At 39.7% G+C, this 24333-nt stretch overlaps 3 protein-coding genes across 8 annotated transcripts in view; 1 reads left to right on the top strand and 2 right to left on the bottom strand.

Annotated features, from left to right (window-relative positions):
* Positions 1–6436, bottom strand: part of elmo1 (engulfment and cell motility 1 (ced-12 homolog, C. elegans)) — a 114114-nt gene extending 107678 nt beyond the window's left edge. For 4 of the 5 annotated variants that reach the window (XM_055018067.1, XM_055018065.1, XM_055018066.1 and 1 more), the window contains exon 1: positions 6280–6436. The gene's annotated coding sequence lies outside the window, so the exon portion shown is untranslated. Of the gene's footprint in view, positions 1–343; positions 363–6279 lie in introns of those variants that run through there. The other variant, XM_055018064.1, reaches the window with a different exon arrangement.
* The window catches only part of pex1 (peroxisomal biogenesis factor 1), a 174569-nt gene that overhangs the window by 145316 nt on the left and 4920 nt on the right, over positions 1–24333 (top strand). The gene's annotated exons all lie outside the window — the stretch shown is intronic.
* rp9 (RP9 pre-mRNA splicing factor) lies at positions 13722–23336 on the bottom strand. 2 transcript variants are annotated; one of them, XM_055018068.1, is made up of 7 exons: positions 23013–23336; positions 20932–20962; positions 20694–20823; positions 18407–18498; positions 17868–17929; positions 14630–14693; positions 13722–14599 (listed from the first exon to the last, which is right to left on the bottom strand). In XM_055018068.1, the coding sequence occupies exons 1-7, from the start codon at positions 23156–23158 to the stop codon at positions 14480–14482; spliced, it is 645 nt and encodes a 214-aa protein (XP_054874043.1). In that variant the 5' UTR covers positions 23159–23336; the 3' UTR covers positions 13722–14479. The 2 variants fall into 2 exon arrangements, with proteins under 2 accessions (XP_054874043.1, XP_023137727.2); XM_023281959.3 differs by having other exon boundaries at positions 13722–14693; positions 23013–23335.

The following is a 24333-nucleotide window of genomic DNA, read 5'->3' on the forward strand; positions in this document are numbered from 1 at the left end:
TGTTTTTTTCACCTGTACATTTTGCAGCAGCAGGACAAACAGTCCACTGGACATGTCACCTCCTGTTAATATCATATCCATCCTTTCGGTGCAAGTTAGTGTGTGGCTCATCTTGTTCATAAAGTCACTGTGTGATATATATAGTTAAAATTACAAATAAAACATGCTTCAAAAACACACACGAGTTCACTAAAATCTAAGAACAGACAGAAAAATCATTTCCTTTACGACAAACACTTCCATGAACTTATAATATAACATTTATATTGATATCTGAAGTCAAATGTACATTTTGGGGAGGAGAGTGCACAAAAAAACGGCATCTCCATTGACTCACACTCACATTAGTAAGTAGTGGATGAGACTGTCGGGGGATCTTCAGGCCTAAAGGGATTCACACTCACATCAGTGTTTTCTTGCAAGAGATTAAGATCAATGAAAGATTCAGCAATGGTGGGTGTGTGCCTGATAGAACATTTGTAAATCATATTCCCATGGATGCACAAAAAGAGGCAACAAGGCAGCGGATGTATGGATGGATGAAATTATGGATGCATGAATCAAGAGATGCAGAGGTGTATGGATAGAGGGGTGGATGTAGTGATGGACATGCAAGGGAGCGCGATAGCAACCATCTGTATATAGGCAGCAACACATACATCAAGCCATGAACCATACTATTAAACACCACCCAAGGGCTCAAAGACATACATAAATGCAACAGACACACACACACACGCGAGTGAAAAGCTATAATTGGGTTACAGCTGAAGACAGGCTGGGTTTAGCACCTGGGTCATACTGACACACCAGCATGTAGCTACTGTGGAAACAGGCGAGCCTCGGAGGGAAATAAAAACTGACACAGCAGTGCAGCACTGAAATTCTGCAAATGTCTGCAGCACATGTGCACACGTGCCATAAATCATAACACTCATGGCACATACATTACATTAATGCACAAGCAGCATGCAGTGTAATAGACCCTAATTCCCACTCTCACAACTGGGCCATTCTTACAAAGTGCCCAGCTCTAAATGTAAAGTCATCTCACACAGCTGGAGCTGGGATGCACTGGTTCGACTGAGAGGCTATCTAACCATTTATCCTACTGGGTCAGTAGGATCCAAGGCTGAGAGGCTCTTCACTGAGAGATGCTAAACACCACAAACACAGACCCACACAGAGTTAGAGAGCTCTGCAGCGGTACCACAGCTGGAATGCAGCGGGCAGACGGAGCACACACAGGGATCCGGATCACTTTCTGGGTCATCTAGGGCTGCTTCACGCCACATGAAGTCTAGACTTGGACTGAAAAAGTCACCCGCGGACACTCTGCTTAAACTGATTCATATTCTAAGAATGGACGGATTCGGTGCCCGAGGAGCAAGGTATGTACAGTTACGGAAGCAAAGGGGGAAAAGGTCAAAATGCATTCATGAGTGTATTGCATTATGCAACTGCTAAGAGATCACAGTTGGTCATGAAACAATGAGTTTCTCCATGGCCTTTTCCTATTTATTGCATTTATTTTACAAGCCAAAGAGCTGCTTGGCTCTGATTTTAGCCCGAGGCAACAATCAGTAAACTAAAGAGCAGAACATGGCAGTAATGCCTATGAGATTTCTTCTCACCCACCTATGTCTGTTTGGCTGTCTGGCACCTTCCCATCGCACCTTCAGTATACCTACATGCTGTTTTAATTAACTTCATACCACAGGGAGCAATTATGCAAGGCAACATTCATCTAATTTGGAACTGCAAATTAATCTATCCTCAAGCTACAGAACGACAGCCGCACCGGCGAGTACTGTAAGCGAGGATACAAAGAGACTGAAAATGGCAATTTCTCTATAAGTATGCTCAATTGCTGCACATAAAAAGTAACAGCAAGATGTCCACTTTAGGTACCTGAAGTTCCTTGTGTCACTTTAACACTGCAATTTTTGAGCTTTTAGGTGGGAAACGGGGGAAATGAGCTCACTGAGATGGACAGATAGCTGGCTGGGCACACATCAAGGAGAAAACAATTTACATACCTCCATTTCCCTTGGGGGGGAGCATGAACGGAAAGTGAGAAAGTAGATGGGGGTGTGCTGCAATGTGAGAGTGAGCAAACGAGAAGAAAAGTGCAAGAGATAGAGGAGCTAAACTGTAAGCTAATGTGTGGGAAAGCAAGTGTAAGTAAGCTAATGAGAGAGATATAAAAACCTGGAAGGGCGAAAGGGGGGGAAGGCTGTCAGACGAGAGGAGCAGGAAATTGGCAAGGTTGCACTACAGGAGGTGGTGAGGGGGTGCCAAACAGTAGGCAGCGTCAAACAGATACACACCAAGATCACACATGTGATGCAACTCAATAAATGAGTGCATCATCTCCAAAAAAAAAATACTCCAAGCCTCTCCATCTCTTTCCCTAATCTGATTTTCTGGATTACATTTCGGTACTTAAAACAAAATTTAACTACGTCGGTTTATTTGGCTCATGATTTACAGCGCCAGTCAAAGCTGCTGTATTTTATCTTTCTCACTTTTCTTTTGCTCGTGTGTTGCAACACTGCATTTCTATCTGTGATTGTTTAAGACCCTGCAGGGGTAAGGAAATATTTATTTGGGCAAGCCAGCTAACAAGAAACGGAGGTTTTCTGTGGCTAATAAAACTTGTTTTCACATGTGCGTGCATTCTTTTTGACATATAGGTCCCTCAGGTGGCTGTAAAGCTGAAATGTGATGCTTCTGGCACGCTTCAGTTTTGAAGTTGGACAGCCACTGGCCGGAGCTGAGCCCACACTCAACTTCACAGGGCGCTTTCAGTGGAAGAGCGAGCTAAAGGTAGCGGTTTGTTCCTCCGGTCTGGTTCGTGCATGGCTTTCCTTGAGTGCTGAAGTTGTGCCAGACCTGCCTCGAAAACCAAACATCAATCTCGAAGCCACAGTCACACAGACAGCGAGGACAGAAGCCAAAACCTCACAATGTAACACAGAATCGCTTAGGTATGTCTCCCTGATTGGAAGCCAGATTTCATATCAAATAACACTCACGGCTTATAATGAGAAACAACCTGGCAATAACTTCCAACTTTCCACTTTGATGACATCCCCATGATGGCACTTGAAATGATAACTGTGACCCCTGCGCATCTATTATAGTGAACAGCCCTCGTGACTGAGACATGACTGCACTTGTTTCTCGGCTGAGTCTGACTGTGTAGACTGTGCAGTTGACACGATGACGCCGACATGCATGCGGTTCCTTCACAACAGGGACGTCTTCGGCGGCTAACGGGGCATGTAAATGGGCTCTCACTTTATGAGAAGTTGCCCAGCGGGGCCGAGGGACTGTGAGGAGGCGACATCGCAGCCCCCGGCCTCGCACGACCACTGATGAGAGGAGAGAGCGGAGGCACACTGCATGCCAAAGCCGGCTGCTGTTGTGGTCTATTACATGGCTACCGAGTGATCAGTGAGGAAGGAATAATGGAACAGTGGTTCCCAAAGTGTGGCCCATAGACAATCAGGGGCCCTTATACGACCAGCGTGGGACCAAAGGAATAAATTCTCACCTAGAGCAGCGATTCCCAACCTTCGCTGTAGTTCTTATCACACAGGCTGGCAGGCCTTGTCAGTAGATGTGATGGCTTCATGGAAGGGTTCAAAAGTGTTTGAGAGAGAACAGTGTGGTGGATCTGTGGCTGCACATGAGAAAATATAGAAATCAGTGATCCTGGAATGTTTTTCTTCAGAAGATTTTGTTAAATTTGGGTTCATTTTTAGCTATCAGTTTGGACTTATTTGCTGACTTTCTAACTACATGTTTTGAACTTCCAGTCACAGCATGAGGTATTGAATTGTTAATGATAAAGCCTGAAAGATACTGGAATTTTACAGGTTAGACTTATATTGAGAGGGAAATGTTGAGCACTTTGCAGCAATGTATATCACAAACTAGTTAGCGGCTAAAACTATCTGCTCAGCTGCGATACCTGCTCTGCTACATGTGCTGCGCAGCGCTGAGATTACTGTAAACAATGGAGCTGCTCTGTTGGACAAACTATGTGACTGCACTGTTTCTAAATGACCCCAAGCATCTTTTCTGTATTATATCCTTTAATAGAAAGCTTTCATATCAGACAACATGCAGTAAATGCTCATGCGGATAAAGTCGATAAACCCTTATGTTGGTCAGGCTCCTGTTAGACACTCAAGTTGGTAGAAAAGTGCAGCAAGTCCTGAGCAGTAAACCATTGAAAGGAGCTAATCATAGCCGGCAGGTTGTTTTTTTTAGCAATAAATATGGGAATGATTGATCTACAGCACTGACATTCCTAGAAGGGACCTAGTTAGGGTAAGATATTTACAAACAGATGTCTAATGTGGTATATTGTTTATCTACCTGGGCGGAAGAGGGCAGGAGATAAACCTGAGAGTCCTTGAACAACCAGCAGCACAAAAAAGCAGTAACACTGAGCGTTAATATACCAAAGAAGTAAACAGGTTAACTCAGGGGTGTTAAACATGCAGCCCGCGGGCCAAAACTGGCCCTCCGGTGGGTCCATCCGGCCCGCAGGATGATGTTGTAAAGAGTGAAAATTACAAAGGAGAAATTAACTGCAAATTGCAAAATTGTAAAACTTTAAATTTAAAATGATTTCTTGACCTTGACAAGTTGTTTTGCTCATAAAGTAAAATATTAGATTAAACGTTCTTTTGTCATTTTGTGCCTCATTTTTTGTAATATTTTGTCTTGTTTTGTCTTGTTTTTGTCTGACTTTTGTCGTCTGTCTCATGCTTTTGTCGTTTTGTTTCTTGTTTCGTCGTTTTGTGTTTCCTTTTTGTCTCATTTGTGTTTTTTTGTCTTATTCTTGTCATCTTGGGCTTTGCTTTATTTGCTGTTTTGTGTCGTTTTTGTCATTTTGGGTCTTTTTTTGTTTTGTTTCATGACATTTGTCTCATTTTTTGTCACTTTGCGTCTCATTTTGTAATATTTTGTCTAGTTTTTGGTCTTTTTTTGTGACCTTTGTCATTTTGATCACAAAGTAAAACACTATATTGTTCAGCTCCAGCGACCTGTGATTAAATGTTTTGTCCCTTTGTAGACACTCTGTGATCTGTAAGTTGTAATGTGTAAAAGATAAACTGAAGCATAACAATTGCTAAAATTGAACTTACTTTTCTTAAGAAATGTCAGGTTATTCATAATGCTTTGAAAAAAGATAACACTTTAAATGTGAACATTTTCAGAGCGGACTTTTTTGCACTAAAGCAAAGGAAAGATTTGAAACTGTCATTATTTATAAGCTATTATGCTCTGATTTTACTGGTGCGACCCACGTGAGATCAAATTGGGCTGAATGTGGCCCCTGAACTAAAATGGTCTCAACACAAACCTGGGGAATATGTAGTCTGTGTGAAGGGGTCACAGGACACAAAAGTTTGGGAAACACTGATCAAATACACAGAATTTGGGGTCCCTGTGTAGATTTTTGAGAAGAGTGAAATAAACTCTTGCAGAGGAGATTATAAAGCGTCTTGATATGCTTGTTTTCTTACTTAAAGGAGGAGAGAAAAGAGCTTTAACATGCACCAGAGGCTGCCTGGCTTTCTGTCTCCTGCCTAATCACAGGCCCGTGGTGTGGCCAGCATGCTGGGCTGGAGTTACACACCGCACACCATTAAAGCAGCTCTTTAATTAGCAGTTAGAGGGGACGAAACGGACGCATCTATACTTTTTTGCATCAACAGCATGCACTTCATCAAACAAGCCGGGGAAACAACAACAACAGCAGCAGCAGCAGCAGCAGCAGCCTCTCCTTCCTTCGCATTAGTAAATCTGCTGCGAACGCGCAACTTGCAGCGTTACCGTGCACTTGTTTTCTGAATCCAGAACTGAATAAAACACGGAGTTTAATTTATTCACCGCAGTTCAACGCGTAGATCCATGCGTGTGTGTGTGTGTGTGTGGAGGCTCAGTGAGCAGCGATGCCTTCATCAGACACGAATGTCAATAAAAGAACAGCGCCCAAAGCCGCTAAAAGGCCACTTCTTCCCAAAGTAGCGACGGTCAGAGGAGATGAAAGGCAGAGGAGAGGAGGTGGGAAATGCGAGGAGAAACACAGTGTTATCTGGCTACAATCAAACACACAATCCGAATAAAAACAAACAAACAAAAAAAAAACATCGCGAATCCTCAACATTTAGCGCAAACCAAGCGAGGGAGAAAGTGGAGCCGGATTTCAGCAGCGGCAACATTTGTGCGTAAAAAGGAAAACGTGCTTTGACCAACCTGACGAGGCGAGGACACTTCTTCTTCCACTGGAGCGCTGATGTCCGGAGTTTGTGTGTGTGTCACTCATTGGTGTTTTCGCCCTCCCTCTTCCCTTCCTCTCTCTTCTCTGCTGTAGAGATAGTGCTGATGTTTCCACTTCCTCCTTTCTTCTGCCGTCTGCTGGCAGCCTCGGTGATGCCACACGGAGGACGCATGAGAGCAGCTTTGCGCTCGGAGTCACCGGCTAACCAGGCATTACCACCCCTTTTCAGCAGATTCAATGAAAGAATAAAGGCAGCGTCTTTTAAATCGCAGCTCAGATGTTCAGTTAACAACCTAATGACTCGCTGATCACTCTAAATATACTGAAACTGTCCTAAAAAATCACCCTTTGCCTGCTTTAAAGGTCCAAATTAATGAAAGCGACACGTTTCTTTTACAATTTCAGCCTTAAACACTCGTGTAATGATGGCTCATTTTAACATTTTGTTTTGAAAAACAGCCCAGCTCCTTTTAGCCACGCCCAGTTCAGGAAGAAAACGCTCTGTGCATCTGTGATTGACAGCCTTTAGCAAAACAGCTGACTGAAGTGAGATTATTCTGCATTACAGAACCTTCTGGCTGCACCTCATTATCATTCTGCCATATGAGGTTAGAATAAAGACTCTAGTTTGGTTGTATTACTTTAAACCTGGGGTGTCAAACATGTGGCCAGCAGGACAAAAGTGGCCAGCCAGAGGGTCCAATCCGGCCGGGGGACGATTTTGTAAAGCGTGAAAATTACAAAGGAGACATTAACTGCAAATTGCAAATTTGTAAAACTACAAATTTATAATAATTTCTAGACGTTGACAAGTTGTTTTGATCATAAAGTAAAAAAACTAGATTGCTCATTGTTGTTTTGTCATTTTGCATCTCATTTCTGTAATATTTTGTCTTGTTTTTGTTGTTGGTTTTTGTCTGACAGTTGTTTTATTTCTCGTTTTTGTTGCTTTGTGTTTCCTTTTTGTCTCTTGTGTTTTTTGTCTTATTTTTGTCATTTTGTGTTTTGCTTTATTCGTTGCTTTGTGCATTGTTTTTGTCGTTTTGTGTTTTTTGTCTCATGTGTTGTTGGTCTGTTTTTTGTCATTTTGTTTCTTGCTTGTGTCATTTTTTGTCTCATTTTTGTCCATTTGTTTGTCCCTTTGTAACTTTTTTGTCTAAGTCTTTTTTTCTTTTTTGTTTTGTTTTGTGTCGTTTGTCTTGTCTTTTTGTTGCTTGTTTTTCTCATTTTGTGTCTCATTTTTGTATTATTTTGTCTTTTTTGTTGTTTTTTTTTGGTCTTTTTTTGTCTGACTTTTGTCATTTTGATCATAAGGTAAAATACTTGGACTCTCCAGATAACTGTGTCTTTGTAGACACTGTGATCTGTATTGGGTTTTTTGTAAAAACTTGTTTTGTAATAATATAAATATTGTTTTGTAAAAAAAAGATAATTCTTTAAATGTGAACTTTTTTGCACTCAAACAAAGGAAAAATTTGGAGTTGTGGTTATTTATCTGTTATTATGCTTTGACTTTACTGGTCCTGCCCACTTGAAATCAAACTGGGCTGAATGTGGCTTCTGAACTAAGATGAGTTTGACACCCCTGCTTTAAACCAATCAGTTATAAAGTGACGGGCGAAGCTAAGCGAAGGATGCAGCTTCGGAGTTCCCTTAAGATGGTGACGACAGAAACCGCTATCATGCACAATTTGCAAGCATGAAAGCAAGAACTGAGATTAAAATGGTTAATCCACCAAGAACTAGCAGGGCTTCCTTACCGTGCCATTCAAATCTGCTGCAAAACCTAGCCTGGGGGTTTGTTGTTGTTCCTGTAACGAGGCGGATTTTGAAAACAGAAATATGCACATAGTGGAAGGGGAGGAGAAAACCGTGTGAAATGCATGGCCAGTGGCAGTTATACCAGCAATCTAAATATGGAGAGTCAGACGACACAGCTGCTATGGACCAGGACTTTATATTACATCTGACTTTCTCTCTGAGCAATTATTTTGTATGGAATTACAGCCAAATTATGCAGCCCAGGCTTGTTTTTAGCTCGTGTATGACATAGCTGCAGCTGTAAAATCAGTGTTTTAGTGGCGCAGAGCAGCAGCTACAAGGACTGTGTTTAAGTCACTATTTCATACCCGCTACATTGTCTGACAACAGAAACTGAAAAATATGTAAATGCAATTTTATTGGGAATTCAGCTCTATTTTTTCTGTGGTGCAGAACAAGAAGAATCTGGGTTGCCAATGAAATTACAATGTGAGGGATAACCTCCTTAAACAGCTTTCATTTTTGACAGTTTGGTCAATATTTGTGCAATACTCCTGTCACTGAAATAAGAAACGCTCTTTCAAGATGCATTTTTACACAAACTTACTTTTGTAATGTTGAATACAATCTTTTTTTTTTTTTTTTTTTCAGAAAAATGTCAATTTTGATCCTCCAGATTTTCCCCTATGGTTGTTGCCACTGAGAAAAAGCAAACTGATGCACAGCACTATCTGAGTTTCAGGAGAAATGAAGGTGGGCAGCATGAGAACACAGCAACCCACTGAGTTATTGTTTATTGGCTTTACAATTTCCATAGAGTTATGACTTTTGGGCATACTGTTAAAGCTACTGGTAACGTTTGGGACCTTTAATATTTCAGCTACATTCGACATTGGTGTTTCCTCATTTGCACATTGAGAGTTAAATACATATAAGTTAGAACTTTTCTGAACACTGAGGTATGTGGCTAACAAAATGCGTATATGCGTGTGTGTTTTAAAGCAATTTTTATGAATTCTGTTTCATCTTGTTTATTTTGACAACTGCTTTATATTCCTGAACACTTATGACACGATTTTTCGTTTATATTTCCACAAACAGCCATCCCAAATGCGTTATATAACACATAAAATGGTATTAAGGCAGAATATAAGAAGCAATATAAATGGAAATGATATGGAAATGATTCAAAAGGATTTCTTCTGAAAAACATAGAAAACAATAAGATGAAACTAGATAAGAGGAGAAACAGAAAAGGACATAAGCTGTGCTCATAAAATGAATGTTGGAATGTATAATACAAACTTTAATAAACTTATGTGGTATTTAAAAACATCGTGCCTTCACAGAAAATCCACAAAGAACCAATATGTAACATATATATATATATATATATATATATATATATATATATATATATATATATATATATAGCTCATATAGCTCATATATATATATATATATATATATATATATATATATATATATATATATATATATATATATATATATATATATATATATATATATATATATATATATATATATATATATATATATATATATATATATGTATATATATATATATAGTCTTTATATGTATAGCTTTCTGATTGAGATCTTGATAAATAATTGCTGAAAATACTACAGCTGCGTCCCAGATCCCTCAGTAAATAGTGTCTTTACTGCCTAACAAATGTGGACTACTGTCTAAATAAATGGGATTTACAATAGATTATTTCTAAACAAACAACTCCAAAACTGAAGAGGCTATTTTTTTTTTTACACTTAAGGATGAAACAAAAGAATATCTGCATCCAGCCTTGCAGGCAGGCAAAGGCAGAGAGGAACAATGGCTTCAATAATTCATGGTTATTGAACACACTCTGCCCTCCTGTTTGGAGGGTGGGATTATGACCTTCTAATGTTACTTTATGTTAGAGACAATTCTGATATTGCACAGCATGGGGTCCTACACAACACAATGTTACAATTTCATTGGATTTCATTAGGACAGGACAAACAACAGACTAAAACACAGACTACAGCACTTCAGGGCCACATGAGGCCACTTGGCTTTAATTTTGTCAGTAATTACCTGCTGTTTGCAATATTGAACCCATACAGTGTGCGTGTATGTCTTTGTGGGTGAAAGAGACAGAGAATAGTGTATTGCAGACTGTCCTGCAGCTCATCCTCGTCTCCGCTGAGCAGGAGCAGCAGGAGGAGGATTAATACAGGAGTCCTGTTCGTCCTGGTAAATAATCTGGAGCGACACAGGCAGCAGAAATCTCTCAATCCCCTTTTCTGTTTGTTTTTCTCTCTGTGAAAGACACCGGATGCAAAGCTCTGCCTATTTAAATGACAGCCTGTGTCCTCAACTAGATTGGTAATTTGGCTGCACAAACAGGCTGCGAAGGCAAGCAGGCCTGATCCAGAATTAAGAGGATTCAGGATGTATCGACACAAGATTACATTTTTGTAAACATACAAATTTGAGCCACACAATAATCTCAAATGAGTCTTTGTGTGGTCTATAAAGGCTGCATGAGACGGATCTGCTTCAGCAATAAACAACATTTTACTGCAGTTGTCATCATTTCTCACAGCTCTTCTCTGTGCTTTTCTATTAGGGGAAATCCTAAAACAAACAAAACCGTCCTTTTCTTCCCCAGTGTCGTTTGCATCACTGAGTTACTGTGACCTTTGCATCCCTGACTCCAGCCTGAGAGGGTTCAAGACTAAACCTGAGAGCTCACAGGAAAAGTAATCCTTTTACGTGAGACAGCAAAGAGGCAGCAGAGTAGTTCTAAGCCAGCCCATACGGCTAAAAAAGTACTGCATGATGCATTGAATAAAGTGCAGACTCACAATGCAGTACAATGGATCTCTGCATGCAGTAAAATGCAGAGTCACTGCTGCTTCTTGTTTTGTGTTACATAAGGGAAACACCGGATTGGCTTCTTTTCATATAGAGATGTCTGGTTTTTTTTAGCATGCATAGTAATTATTCATGGGTCAAGTACAGTGCACTGAAGATTTAATTGACCAGTGTTTTGGAAATACAGTCCAGACTGTAAGTGTTTGGACAGATACATGTGCTGTTCTTCATCACATCCAGTTTGAAATAATAATCCTATATTAAAATGTCACGTCTCAATTGTAATTTGTACACCATTATATTATTTCCTCCCTCTAATTGCAGAGAACATCACATTGCTATACCCTTGTCATGATGGCTTCCTGGCAGGAACAGACATGGGACACAATAGAATAGAATAGAATAGATCTTCATTGTCACTGTTACAGAAAACAGTGAAGATCAGTTTAGCTCTCTCCATATAGCAGCATTAAAAATAAACTATATAATGCAATATTAACACACCCTAAAAAATATATACAACCGAAATATAACAAGTATAAGAGCAATGCTTTACAAATGTACACACTTACTGGGTAAAATTTTAAAAAGCTACTTATTACTATAACTAACATGTCTCTGGCAAAACTATAAACTTCCAGCCTGACAGATACCACTGAGCCGTTTTAAACCATTTATCAGCCTCTACTGATGATATAATCCTGCATCCCTAATCCATAAACATCAGCAGATTGTTCAAATCTTCTCTGGTGATGCCCTCACAGGCCCTTCAGCACTTTCCTGTTGTGTTGTCTCTCTACTTTCAGTCTTCAGCATGTGGAACGCGGTTCATTAAAATCAAGATCAGTCCAGGCAAACATTCACCTCACCACCATGAAAAAAAGCTCTTTTGTTGCTTTGGCTGTTTGCTTGGGATCATTGACCTGCTGAAAGATGAAATGTCATCCAATGGGTTTTGATGCATTTGGCTGAGTGTGAGCACACAGAATGCTCCTGTACGCCGCTCTGTTACATTCTGTCAGCAGCGAAATCAACACTAAACACCAGTGTGCCAGTTCCATTGGCAGCCATGCATGCCTGAGCCATAACAGAAGCGCCACCATGTTTGACAGATAAAGCGGCGCACTGGGTCATGAGCTTTTTTTTTTGGGATGGAGGTTTATTTTTCACTTCATCAGCCCGTAGAACATTTGTTCCACAAGTCTCCCAGTTTCTTTCTGGATGTTTCTGAGAGCCGTAATCTTGTCTTTCTGTTCTTGAGGGTTATCGGGGAGGCTTTCTTCTTGTGTTTAATCCTGAGCGGCTCTGGTTGTGAGGTCTTCTTTTGATCGCTGACAAGGAATCAGGCACACCTCCATCCAGGAGAGCATTCTTGACTTGCCTGGCAGTGATAAAGGGATTTTCTTCAGCATGCAAATGAATTTCATCGGCCCCTTTCTAGTTTTTCGGGGTGCACCTACCTTTCTGAACCCAGCTGTTTGACTGTGGCAAACCTTTGATATTTGCCCAACAGTACTTTTTAAAATTAATTTAAGCTTCATTTAACTCAAAGCCATGTGTGAGCTCTTCTGTGCATGAAGAACAGACATCTGCCTCAGAAACATTTAAGAGTCCAACAACTTTTGAACTCCTGCAATTTGAGCACAGTGTGTTAAAAGAGCTGTTTCACACGGTTCTTTCAATGTCATAGTGTTAAATAATTGAATGTACTGAACCAGAAAGCATAAAGAACAAGAAGTTTAAGTCTCTGCATACTTAGCTTTGACTATAAGGCTCAAGCAATAATCAGCACTGTGAGTCTGGCCTGGCACTCAGTCTGACCCGTCCCTTGTCCAGGAAGACAGAGTGCTTCAATAAAGACTCTCCACTGACCAAAATCTCTCTACGTGGCACAACCTCCCTCTGAGGTGCTTCTGTGACTGAATCTCATCTGGGAGATTCATTGTGCTACTCAGAGACGGGGAGAAAAGTTAACGTGGAACAGACTGTTTTAGTGAAACTGATTTATTTCTACTTATTGGTGAAAGCACTAGCAAAAAAAAGATGATACTTGCCACAAAAGGCAGATGAGAAAAGAGGGGAGTGAGATGAAGGCATAAATAAAATTATGCTCCCAATCAGCAACTAATATGCTCTCATGGCTGTATTATCTGTCAGTCGTTGATGGAACTGTAATTTCTCACACAAACACATATACTCCCCACAGCGTTTGAACGACTCAGAAGGCCTAAGACTCAAATCTAAATGGAAATCTGGTTTGCTTGTTCCCTGTAGGTCGACTGTAATTGTCTCTCTATCAGGGTCATTAGGAAGAGGGAATGTTTCCAGTTTATTTCCACAGGGATTCCTTTTAGAAAATGTTGTTCACGAAGAACAGAAGCTCCAGACTTCCTCAAATGTGAACTAAAGGGCAAATCTATTGGCGATCTGTCAGTGTCGGCTAACTTTTTCGTTCACACAACAGTTCTGCAGCAGATATGATTTGATGAGTTGTTGATGGTAGCACATTCCGTAGGTTAGAGACTGTGAAATGATTTTTGAGAAACACTCTGTGAAGTATCCTCAGACTGCTAGCAGGACAAGATCAAAAGAAAAGTGTTCTTTGGCTGTTAGGAAGGTCACCACAGTACTGTGCTGTGTACTTTTTAATGATCTGACTTCTGTGCTGTTTTACTGCAGTATCTTCAAGACATTAAGTCATCAGCAACATGAAAAACAGTGTCACGTACATTAAGTCAAGGCCAAAATGATTAACAGTGTTTTTGCAGCCTTGAGTTGGGTAAACTTCAGAGAAAATAGCCATCTTTATTCTCAGAATAAGGGAACACATTCAAATACATTCTTTCCCCATCTCTGTGGCTTTTACAGAGCAAATAAGCATATTCCAACCTCAAATCATTCCAAATATTTACGTACAGTCACAAGCATTTAAACATTCGGGTTTGTGTGGAAAACATTTTCTCACTGCGTTCCAGCGTTTAATTTGAACTTTTTTTCCACCTCTTTGCGCTTCACACACTCTACAATCAAAGTTTTTAATACGAGCGCGGTGGCAAGAATAACAAAATATGGTGGGAAATACAATCTCTTTATGACACACTGTATTTGCTGGCAGACTATCTTATTAGAACCTGTGAAAGAACATTATCTCTTACACCAGCAGGCTCATTCCATAATCACGGTAGATTGACTACCCATGCAGAAAATGCTTTTTGACGTACACATATGCACCAAGGCACACTTACACACACTTAAGCAGCCATTCCATCTGACTCGGTGCTGTGATCTAACAGAGAGGATGTAAATGCACGTCGTCATCCTGGGGCAAGTAAAACGGCTGGGAGAAGTCATGCGTAGTAGATATACAGTTTTCAACCTGCAGAGAAAAGGCTTAAGGGGAGTGCATTTTTTTTACTTCTGCACCACACAGTTCACTGCTGTGTAACATCTACAATTCCTGCTACTTCATTCAGTCTGTTACTACGATTGAAGTACGTAGTATTCAAGTTCACATATCAGCGTGTTCCGAATCCTCAATCCGAATCTGTGCAGTCGCTTGTTTTGGAGGATTTGTGTTTTCTCTTCCTCTTTCTCTTGTTTTTGTCTTTCTTCTTTCGGTCCTTCTTCTTTTTCTTCTTCTTGCTATGGTGGTGGTCCGAGTCGGAGGACGAAGAGGAGGAGCTGTCCGAGTCGGAGGACGAAGAGGAGGAGGTGGTGTCTTGGAGCAGCTGCTGAAGTTGCTGGATCCTGCAAACAGAAAGAACAGGGAGGAAAAGAGAAGAGGAGGTGGAATTAGAGTCAAGTGCAGGGAGGAAAATACAGCTGATGCAGACTCTGATGTCCAGGTTGGCCTGCATCTGAAATGCTCTTGAATGGAACACCTTTGTCTTTGTCCCAGTGCCAGCATGTCCAGACAGGCTTATTGTACACATGTATGACAACGCAAGTAATAATGCCCCAATCATTACTAAAACTGCAGGTGTGAAGAGTGTTTTTAAGAACACATTGGGACAGGCCTGAATAATGAGGTCATCCTGTTGATTAAATACATTCCTGAAGAACTGAGGAGGTTTAAATTTTTATTTTCACAAATTACGAACAAGGCAGTGGTTTTTACTCAAATGTCAATGAGAGGAGACAATTGAAAAATTACTTTACAACACAAAAAAGTCTCCTGTGAGTTCAGTGTAGCTGCTTTGGACCCCAGCTCTCACTACAAAAACAGACAACCAGACAAGTCGATAATAAATGTAGTAATTGGGTTACACAACAACAGAGTACAGGTGATCCCAGCTGCTCCCCCACTTGGTCTAGTGGCCTAGGAACACCACCTCATCTGGCTCACATAGCCAAAAATAAAACAGCCACGCATTACATCTGTGAGGAAATAAGGACACGTCCTCAGAAATATGAACCAGCACGTTGAGAGTGATGATATCACAAGTGTGGTATCTTTCAAAAAACATCCAGAAACCACGACAGGATTCTCTTAGAAAAGGTCGACATGCTCTTGTGAAGCGTCCACATGGACCCATTTATGTAGATCAGACGGAGCAGATGATCAGAGCGCTCGCTTTTTTACACTACTCCTTAAAGTGTACCTCTAGTCCTCAAAGTGAAGTCTATCAAAAACAGTTAAATGTTCAAAATGTGTCTACCCTCAGTACAAAAACTATAGTTTCCTCAAATGTACTTCTGAAAGAAAAGGTGGAATTCCTGCTCACTGTCAGTATTGAAGTTATTAGAGACATTATGTTTCAGTCCCCCACCATCAGTCATCAAGTTCTAAAATAATCCTTCTTTATATTAAAGCCACAGGCTGTAAAAACCACACCAAAAGAGGAGCCAAACCTCATAGACACACACCATTATAAAAAAACAAACAAAAAAAAAAACCACAATAATGACATGTTCAGGATTTTTTAAGTGTGTGTTAAATCCTAATGTGCTCATATGTGTATGAGAATTTGTCTTGGTCACTGTAACTATTTCCACTCTCCATACTGACACTGAAACAACTACAGTTTGAAAAATGAGGGACAAGCTTGACAGCCTCTCATGTTCTGTGAAATAATCCACTCCAAAGTCTGACTGAGACTCATGTGAAGCTCCTGCAGTCCGACTCAGCCAAATAAAAGCACCATTTTTCAAAGTAACTCTTCCTCTTTTTTACAGGACAATAGTTCCGTGTGGAAGGATACAATCCAACAGTTGCATGTAAGTTTGTTGTTGTGCACCAAACTTTATGAGTTAACTTGGAGGTGAATTGTGTACTTTGTTGTTTGTGGCTTCGAAAGACAAATAATATGGTAAAAACACCACCTTGTATTTGGAATATGTTTGTGCATGTGTGATGTCTCAGAGTCAATCCAACCTTTTCTCTAGTTGTCCTCTAGATCCTCTAGGTTTGTTCCTGTCTCATTTGCAGTTTATAGGACAAAATATGGTTGAAGGAAAAAGAAATAGGCCTCAGTTTATATGGGAAAAGTGGATATACATACACCGTTTGCAAAGCTTATTTGGAGCCCATTTTTAGAGGACAATTACTATAGAACAAGAAGTACTGTGAGAAAAAGAAAGTCTGAAGGGCACCGCTGTGCCATCACCAGTAGAGCTAACAAAAGCTGACAACTCAAGTGCAAATGAATACCGGGAATGTGTTAATTATAAGCCAACAAAACTAAAGTTATGTGGACATGTAGGAGTAAGATATTGTTGCAAAAAAGGTTGTGGAGATTACACCAGTCAGCAGCTCACCTTTTACAGTGGCATTTATTTTATAGAAACAAATGCTAGTGCATGCTGTTCAAACTGACATAACTATTAGCTTGCACTGCATTTGTGATTCAGTGTGTAACGTAAGTAGTAAGGCGGTAACAAAACCTACACACGTGTACAAGAAGGTATCCTTCCGCTGTAGCTTAGGAATAGACTATAACTCTGTGAAAAGAAACTCACTTTAGCTTAGTGGGTGTGTTGACACTTCATATGAAGCCAAGCCAAACTTTGGAGTGGAATTTTGTCCCCCATTCCTTGTGTTCAAAGAGAAAAGCTTCAGGGTTCATATGGAAAGTAGGACTAGTTAGCAACCAACAGACACATCAGCATTGTTTTTAGACAGATATGAATAATCCTGAACATACTGTTTACAACTAAGACAAACAATATATGTCAAACTCTGAGGAACATCAAAGAAAACAGACAAAATAGGAAACAGACAAATGTATAGATGGATGGATGTAAAGATGGAAGAAGATTAAATGGGCAATTCCAAAAAAAAAAAAAACCACACAATAAAATAGGAGATATCCTATAGAATAACCTTGAAGGAATATTAAAAAGGCAGCAATTTCTGAAAATTTTCATTAAATGCTTAAATCAGTCAGCACACCATGACAGGAGGCTACTGTGTCAAGCACAGCTTGAGACCAAATACTGTACATACAATAGAAAGCAAGCTGGGAGAGGTTGGACTGTGTCGCTTCCCTTTCAAAGGAGATGCCAAAATTAATGTGGCACGGACACGCAAATGAGACTTCAAAGTGTCACTGGCCTTTAAATAACCTTTTTGTAATGCATGCAAAAACACACACAAGTACGTGTGTGCTGCCGCTCTCCATGTACACACACAAGCCTCCTACAGTGAGCCTTCATACTGAACTAACCTCAAATTCAAACATCCTGGTGTCAAACAGTATTTGCTAGAAACCGGCACAGGGAACCAGCCACCATGAGAGAATTTCCAGGTCATCTGAGAATGTCTAACTCTACTGAGGGAAAACAGTCAAAAACTGCAAGCTCTCCAGTGTGTGATCTAAATATCCGAGTGTAGCCTCAAAACTGTCTTTTGCCTGTTCTTTCTAACTCAGGAATGGTACAGCAACAGATATGAACAATATACAGACATATTAATGTACATACCTGGTTTCTTTTTCATTCCTTTTGTTCTCCCGAATTATGTCATACATTGGGTCTTCATGAGCCTTAAAATATAACAGAATGTGCCATTATCTACTAAGTAATAGGAGAAACATAGCTTCTCACAATGACAGCTGCCGTATTATTCATACTAGATGAACTCGTACCAAATCTTCATATTCAAAGCAGTGTTATGTCAGCACTTTTAAAAATATTGAGACAATACAAGGTTGGAAAATATGACACAGTTGCATTTATGGTAATCATTGCAGAGGCTGCGTGTGTTCCTGCAGTGGGTATTGTTCCATTACAGGCACACTGGAACAAGCTGTGTGAATAAATCTGCTGCCCACATGTGTAAAAACTAAATGTGTCCCAACCTTAGTTTAGGTCTGAGACACAAACTTTAGTCTCTGTCACAGCCCCTTGAACTTTGCCACAACCAAACCTGAATCCTTTGATTGTAAGGTACTAACAGCTTCTACAGGTCACTGTGTGTGGGCTTTTTTTATTTTTTTTTGCTAAGAGGTTAACAAACTCACCACTCTGAACTGCTCGAGTTTCTGGTTGCCTTTGATGAAGAAGGGACACTCCTTATCTCCCGTCCTGTGGCCGTAGCGCTTGCATCTCCAGCCTGTTGAGAAGGAAACACGTCACTGAGTCAGCTTGAGCAAAATGAACGACAAGCATATCAGGTAGCAGATTTCCTATCAAACTGAAAAAAATAAAGGTCCTTCACAAGCACACTTTTACACAAATTAATCCTAGCACTTAGTAGCATTTCTAGAGTTTTTAGTTGCATATCATGACCTAAAACAGCAATTCAACGTATGCTCAGTTGTTATGCTTAAGGTCAGTTGCCATACCGTACACACACATAAAACCATTTCTGAACACCTATTATAACATGATTTAGGTTCTGCACTTGCTGACAACTGAACCAGCTACATTATACAACAGCATATCATGCAACCATACCACCAGATGAAGACTGTGCAAGAAACTAAACCTCCAGGTAAGATTATTTTGTCAAACTAGATAATATGTTTTCTGTGATTTTCACTCACTGCACTTACTCTCACCCTCTGTAAAACGCACACGAGCCTCCAAAATACATTAATCTAGGGTGAACAAAAAAAATAAACACTTGGAGTCACGCACTCAAAATGCCCTGCTCAAGTATTGATGTGCTGCAAACTGTAGGCCTCATTATCAAAGACAGACCATCTGAAATTCAATACCATTTTTTCTGCACTGAAAAGAAGAATTTATGTCAAAGTTTCACACTGTTTTAATGTTCTGCACTTCAAGTGGGAGTGTAACTTCTGTGAATAACTTGGGTTTTGAAAAGTGAGAACACAAATTGTGCTTATTCTGTCAAAGAAGTTCTGTCATTGGCAGCGAAGGCTCTCTGTTCTGTTAAACGCTATGACAAATGTAAACATTTTCTGAAAGGATTAAGCAGAGCAAGTCATGCTCAGATTCTGCAGAACAAATCCCAACATGTGGACAGGCCCTATAAGTGTGTGTGTGTGTGTGTGTGTGTGCTGACTTTCAAAGTCCCTGACTGTTCTTGCAGTATAAAAACGTGTGGGACGAAGGAATGAAAAGACACTCAATATAATCACAGTCATTGTTTTGTCAGAAGGACAGAAGGTAATCTCCTCAAAACACTTATTAATCTCTACTCCCTCGTTTTTGTTCGAAAAACAATGGATAAAGTGTTGAATGTTACTTTTATCCCCATCAAGACTACTGCCCACTCGTCATGGAGGTTTAGTCCCACCTACATACAGATCCAAACCTGTAAATGCTGCTGTTACTTTGCTAATAAGCGATATTGGAAAATTCTACCAACATAGAAATAAGACTTTTTAAGAGCATTTAAACACTATCCAGAACACATAATCAGACACCTATTAGACATAAAGGAATGATACAAACCATCATCCGATAACGTCCTGCAATGATTGTTTAATTACTTAAAAACAGCAATATTTTGCAGAGTTCTTACACGAAGGTTTAAATGCACACATTAAACTATATTTAATATAATTTATGTAATGTCACACATTTTGAAACATTTTCAGGACTTTTTTGACACCATGTGTACTGTTCAAACATAAACAAAAGATAAACTGATACTGGTCAGATAAAATAATAACACTTTTAACAAAGATTTAAAGATAAAAAAAAATGTTAACACCAGCACTGAAGACAAGTGTATACATTCTAATTGAAAGTCTTCTGAAGGGAGAGTTTGACTAATGACTACTGTGGATCATCTTATGGCCCCTGCTCTGAGAGCAACGGGCTATCATGGAACAGATTTTCTGCTAATTGACAAAAGATGTCTAATTAATTAACAAGTGCCACCTCTGATATCCACTCCTTACTTCTGTAGCTGTGGAGACTATCACAGGGGTAATGACAATCCAGCTAAAGATTTAATTTTTGCAGATTCAATTCAATTCACTTTTATTTAAATAGCACAGATTCACGTCATCTCAAAGCGCTTAGCATGGGAAGGTACAGATGTTATGAATTATAAACAGAGAACAGAAAACCCAACAATCCAAAGTCCTTTGGATTCTATAAATGACGACGGTAAGGAATGGAAAACATCCTAGAATGGGTAGGCGGAATAAAAACTCCAAAAGAATCAGGCTCAGGGAAGGCAGCCATCTGCCTCGACCGGTTGGGTGAGAGTGGGGATGAAGGCAGAGTGGGGACAGCAGGACAGCAGGAGGCAGATACAACTGCAAGCAGCGTGTTTGTTCTCTCAATGTAAACCCAGCAAAATATTTCTGAAACTGTAACTGCACTCACACTGCATCACTTTCACCTCCTTCCCAAGTGGCATCCACAGCCCCCTGGTTGGGGCGTGTGCTAGGAAGCTCCTGGCTGCCTCATTTCCTGGTTCAGCAGGAATACAGTCCTCTGGTTTTTCTTCATGTTCCTGCAACAGAAACTGTCACTGTCAATAATTCTTAACATATCTCTGTGTAAATATGGTACTATTAAGCCAAATGCAACTGAGATTCTTTTACTGGGTGATTATCTTTACCTTGATATATCCTGGTGGAGGTTTCTCATAGCTGCATGAAGGAAAACAGATAACAGTTAAGATACTGCAAAGCAAATAATTAAGCTTATCTGCCGCTCCCTGGCCCCTCCTTTAAATGTTCTGTAAAACTAGAACAAACATTTTTCCCCTCAATATCGGTAGTCGATTACACACCCACTGTGCAAAATAACCCGGCACAGTATTCTGTAATTATTTTTTAATCTGTCACTTTATCAGCAAACGGTCCCTAAAACAACAGAATCAATCCACCAAAGTTCCTGCTGCCAAAACGAAAGTTTCCAAATCTCTGAATGTCTTCAGAGCCACAGCTCTAACCTTTTTATTAATCAAGTCCTTTGAAAACTGATCAGATAAGAACTACCGAATAGGGCTGAACATCTTGGCCCACTGCAATCTAAGTACCTCTCACAATCTTGCTAGATCATTGTGCAGTTTTCAACACCATACAGCCACATGTGCAAGTCTGAAGCTCATGAACAAGTCTGGCTTGGACAGCAGTATTGTTGACTGAATTCTTGACATGAAAAAATGAGCAAACTGTCAATTTTTCCAGCTGTTCATAGCATGCTGGGCTCTGCTGGGATGTGTCCTCTCTATTGTACATGTGAACAACAATTACTACCACAGCATGTATAAAAAGTATGCATGTTGTTTAATATATTTTTAACAATGGCATTATGAATCATTTTTGGTACTGAATGTGTCAGAAACTAAGAACATGTGCACTGATTTTAGATGTTCCCACCTTTCCCCAGAGTTGTCACAATCATGACATTTTAGTTGACTGCTGTCATAACAATAATTGCAATTAACGGTTTAATTGTATTTTTCTGTTTAATCTAAGCCTTTATTAGTTTTGCTGCAAAATCCGACAAGTTATTGACCTCTTCTTTTTATAAAAAACCAAATGTTCCCACAGTGATGCTGCACTGTTTGGTTTTGCAATTAAATACAAGGTATTTATATCAATAAATGCTCATTGAAATGGAGGTGGTAGAAAAATAGAATTTAAGCACATTGAGTCAATAAAGCACAACAGAAGAAGGTAAGAAATTATGTGGCAATAGTGCCTGAAATATAACATTTCTATGAGTTTCATCAAAACGTTTTATTCAAGTGAATGGAAATGAATCTTAAAATTTTGCAAAATGAACAGTGTCAGCTTGAATAATTCAATCAGGTGATTATGTAATAACTGTGACAGTTCTACCTCTCTCCTAACAGTGTGGTGATTGATGGGATACAGATGGAATACAGAAACAGCTGAGTGCTCCAAGTACTTGGGAACTACATTTTGACAATAAACTGAATTTGAGAGTAATACTGACATAGAAAAGCCAGCAGAGTCTCTTTGGTCTCAGCTAACGCTCTCAGTTCCAGGTTGACAGGACCCTGATGATAGCGTATTTATCAATCTTTAATTTTGTCTGGGCACTTTTTCACTTTTATCTGCTAGTATCAGTCTTTCAAGGTCAGGCTACAAAAAAAAAAAAGAATCATGCCTGTAGCAAAAAAAACTGGTACTGTACTCTGCAGGATACTTATAACAATTACATAAGAACGCAAAATCCATCCAGTCTGATTGTTCTTCTCCTTCTCATCAACAGTTTCTGTTTCCACCATCTGGTACCCTCTTTAGACTTCTAACTAAAGCCACTAGATTCAAACACTCCTTTACACCTTCTGCCATTTTTCTCCTTGTCTAGGAGAAAAAATGTGATGTGCAGAAGGACTTAACTCACTCTTTCACTGAGTTTTGTACTAAATATTTTACTGTGCATTTATGTTATTAGGGTTGTGTTTAAGTGCCTCTGTTTTGATGTGTGCTAATTATTTGCATCTCACTGCTGCATATCTAAATGTCCCACTGAGGACAAGTAATTGATTCATAAACGCAGCTAACCCTTGTAAACGTGACTTTTAATACTCAGACTGCAACGTACTGGGCAAAAATAACCTAAGGGAAATTAAGCTCGTGGAAAACATTAGTTAACTCCCATTTATAATTCATGCACAAGTTTGCGAGGATATACATGAACACTTTCAGTGCAATTACTCACAAAGTCTCGACGTGTTTCAGTTTTTGGACTTCTTGGTTGAGTTTTTTCGTGTGTGTCTTGAGTTTCTCCATATCATGTTTGGACGCCTTGTGTCTCTTGTGGTCTCGTCTGTCCTCCTTGTCTCTTGTACGCTTTCTGTCCGACATTGTTGACTTAATGTAAACAAACTGTGCCCCAGAAACAACATTAAATTGGAATTAACGGTTCATGAAAAGCTTTTTAAAAATTGTTTCACTAACAATTCCGTATGAAACGTCCCGGCCACCATGCTAACTAGCCGCTAGCTAACTAGCACCGTGCTAACTAGCAAACATTGCTGTGGCGCTGCTCTACTTCCTGTGCTGCCGGGTTGGTTAGTTAAAGCCCAGCGCCACCTGCAGGACGCAAGCGGTAACGCAGCTGGACTGTTCGCTGTCTTTTTTTTTTTTTTTTTTTTTTTGGCTTTTTCTTACAGTCAAACTGCAGCTTCTTTAAAAACACAATCAATACTCCACCAGTAGTGGCCACAGATGTTTTTTAAATGCACATTTATGTACGGCTTTGTTTTATATTATAACTGATTCCATTAACTTTAAACCATTGCATGTGGAATTTCTAATTCTAACCTAATTTTATGAATTTGCTCATGATTGAACAAAAATATAAATGCAGCAACAAATGGTTTTCATTTTCAACTTAGACAAAAACTTAGAAATCTTATTTCTATTGTTATTGTTAGAAAATGATAACATTTATAAATGTTTCTGAGCTTTTCAACTGGTTAGAAATTCACAAATTGAGTTAATTTACACACTGTCAGATGAGGCTTTAAATGACAAGATAGAGTGACCAGTACAAAGACAATCATATGCCCAGCAACTATAAAAAGCCACCTTTAAATGCAAAGAAACTGGCAGGTCAGTTAGGGCCATAGAAGCCAGGCTCTCGCATGTCCACAGCTCCACCATTTGTCATGTAAGAAATAATTTCAGAAAGCCTGATCTGCAACGTGATGCTCTGGATGGACGTGTCTGACGTGTCCGTGTGTGTGCCAACTTCATCAACCCTTCATGAACAGAGGAGCAACATTACTGAAGCCAGTATCCATAATGTCATTAATTCTGTCTTGCAGACGTGATTTACATGATGAACACACTGAATTGTGGTTTCTGGTCTATGACTCCTCTCGCGATCTACCCGTCATCATTTCCAATAAAGTGTGTTTTTGGCTGTTTTATGACATCTATTCTATTGTAAAAATGCAGAGTTTTGAAACAGCAAATACCTTATGTTAAAAAGAATGCTTAGAATTTAACACGATGTCACATACTGCATTTATGTT

This window comes from Amphiprion ocellaris, chromosome 15 (assembly GCF_022539595.1).
Source record: "Amphiprion ocellaris isolate individual 3 ecotype Okinawa chromosome 15, ASM2253959v1, whole genome shotgun sequence".
Lineage (NCBI taxonomy): Eukaryota > Metazoa > Chordata > Actinopteri > Pomacentridae > Amphiprion > Amphiprion ocellaris.

What these genes read in the sequence shown, in the direction of transcription:
- rp9 (XM_023281959.3), bottom strand. Translation starts at nt 23,158, where the DNA reads ATGTCGGACAGAAAGCGTACAAGAGACAAGGAGGACAGACGAGACCAC. An exon ending in CTCCACCAGGATATATCAAG is followed by an intron (nt 20,824 to 20,931) that starts GTAAAGATAATC and finishes TTTCTGTTGCAG; the next exon opens with GAACATGAAGAAAAACCAGA. An exon ending in AGGAATGAAAAAGAAACCAG is followed by an intron (nt 14,694 to 17,867) that starts GTATGTACATTA and finishes TTCTGTTTGCAG; the next exon opens with GATCCAGCAACTTCAGCAGC.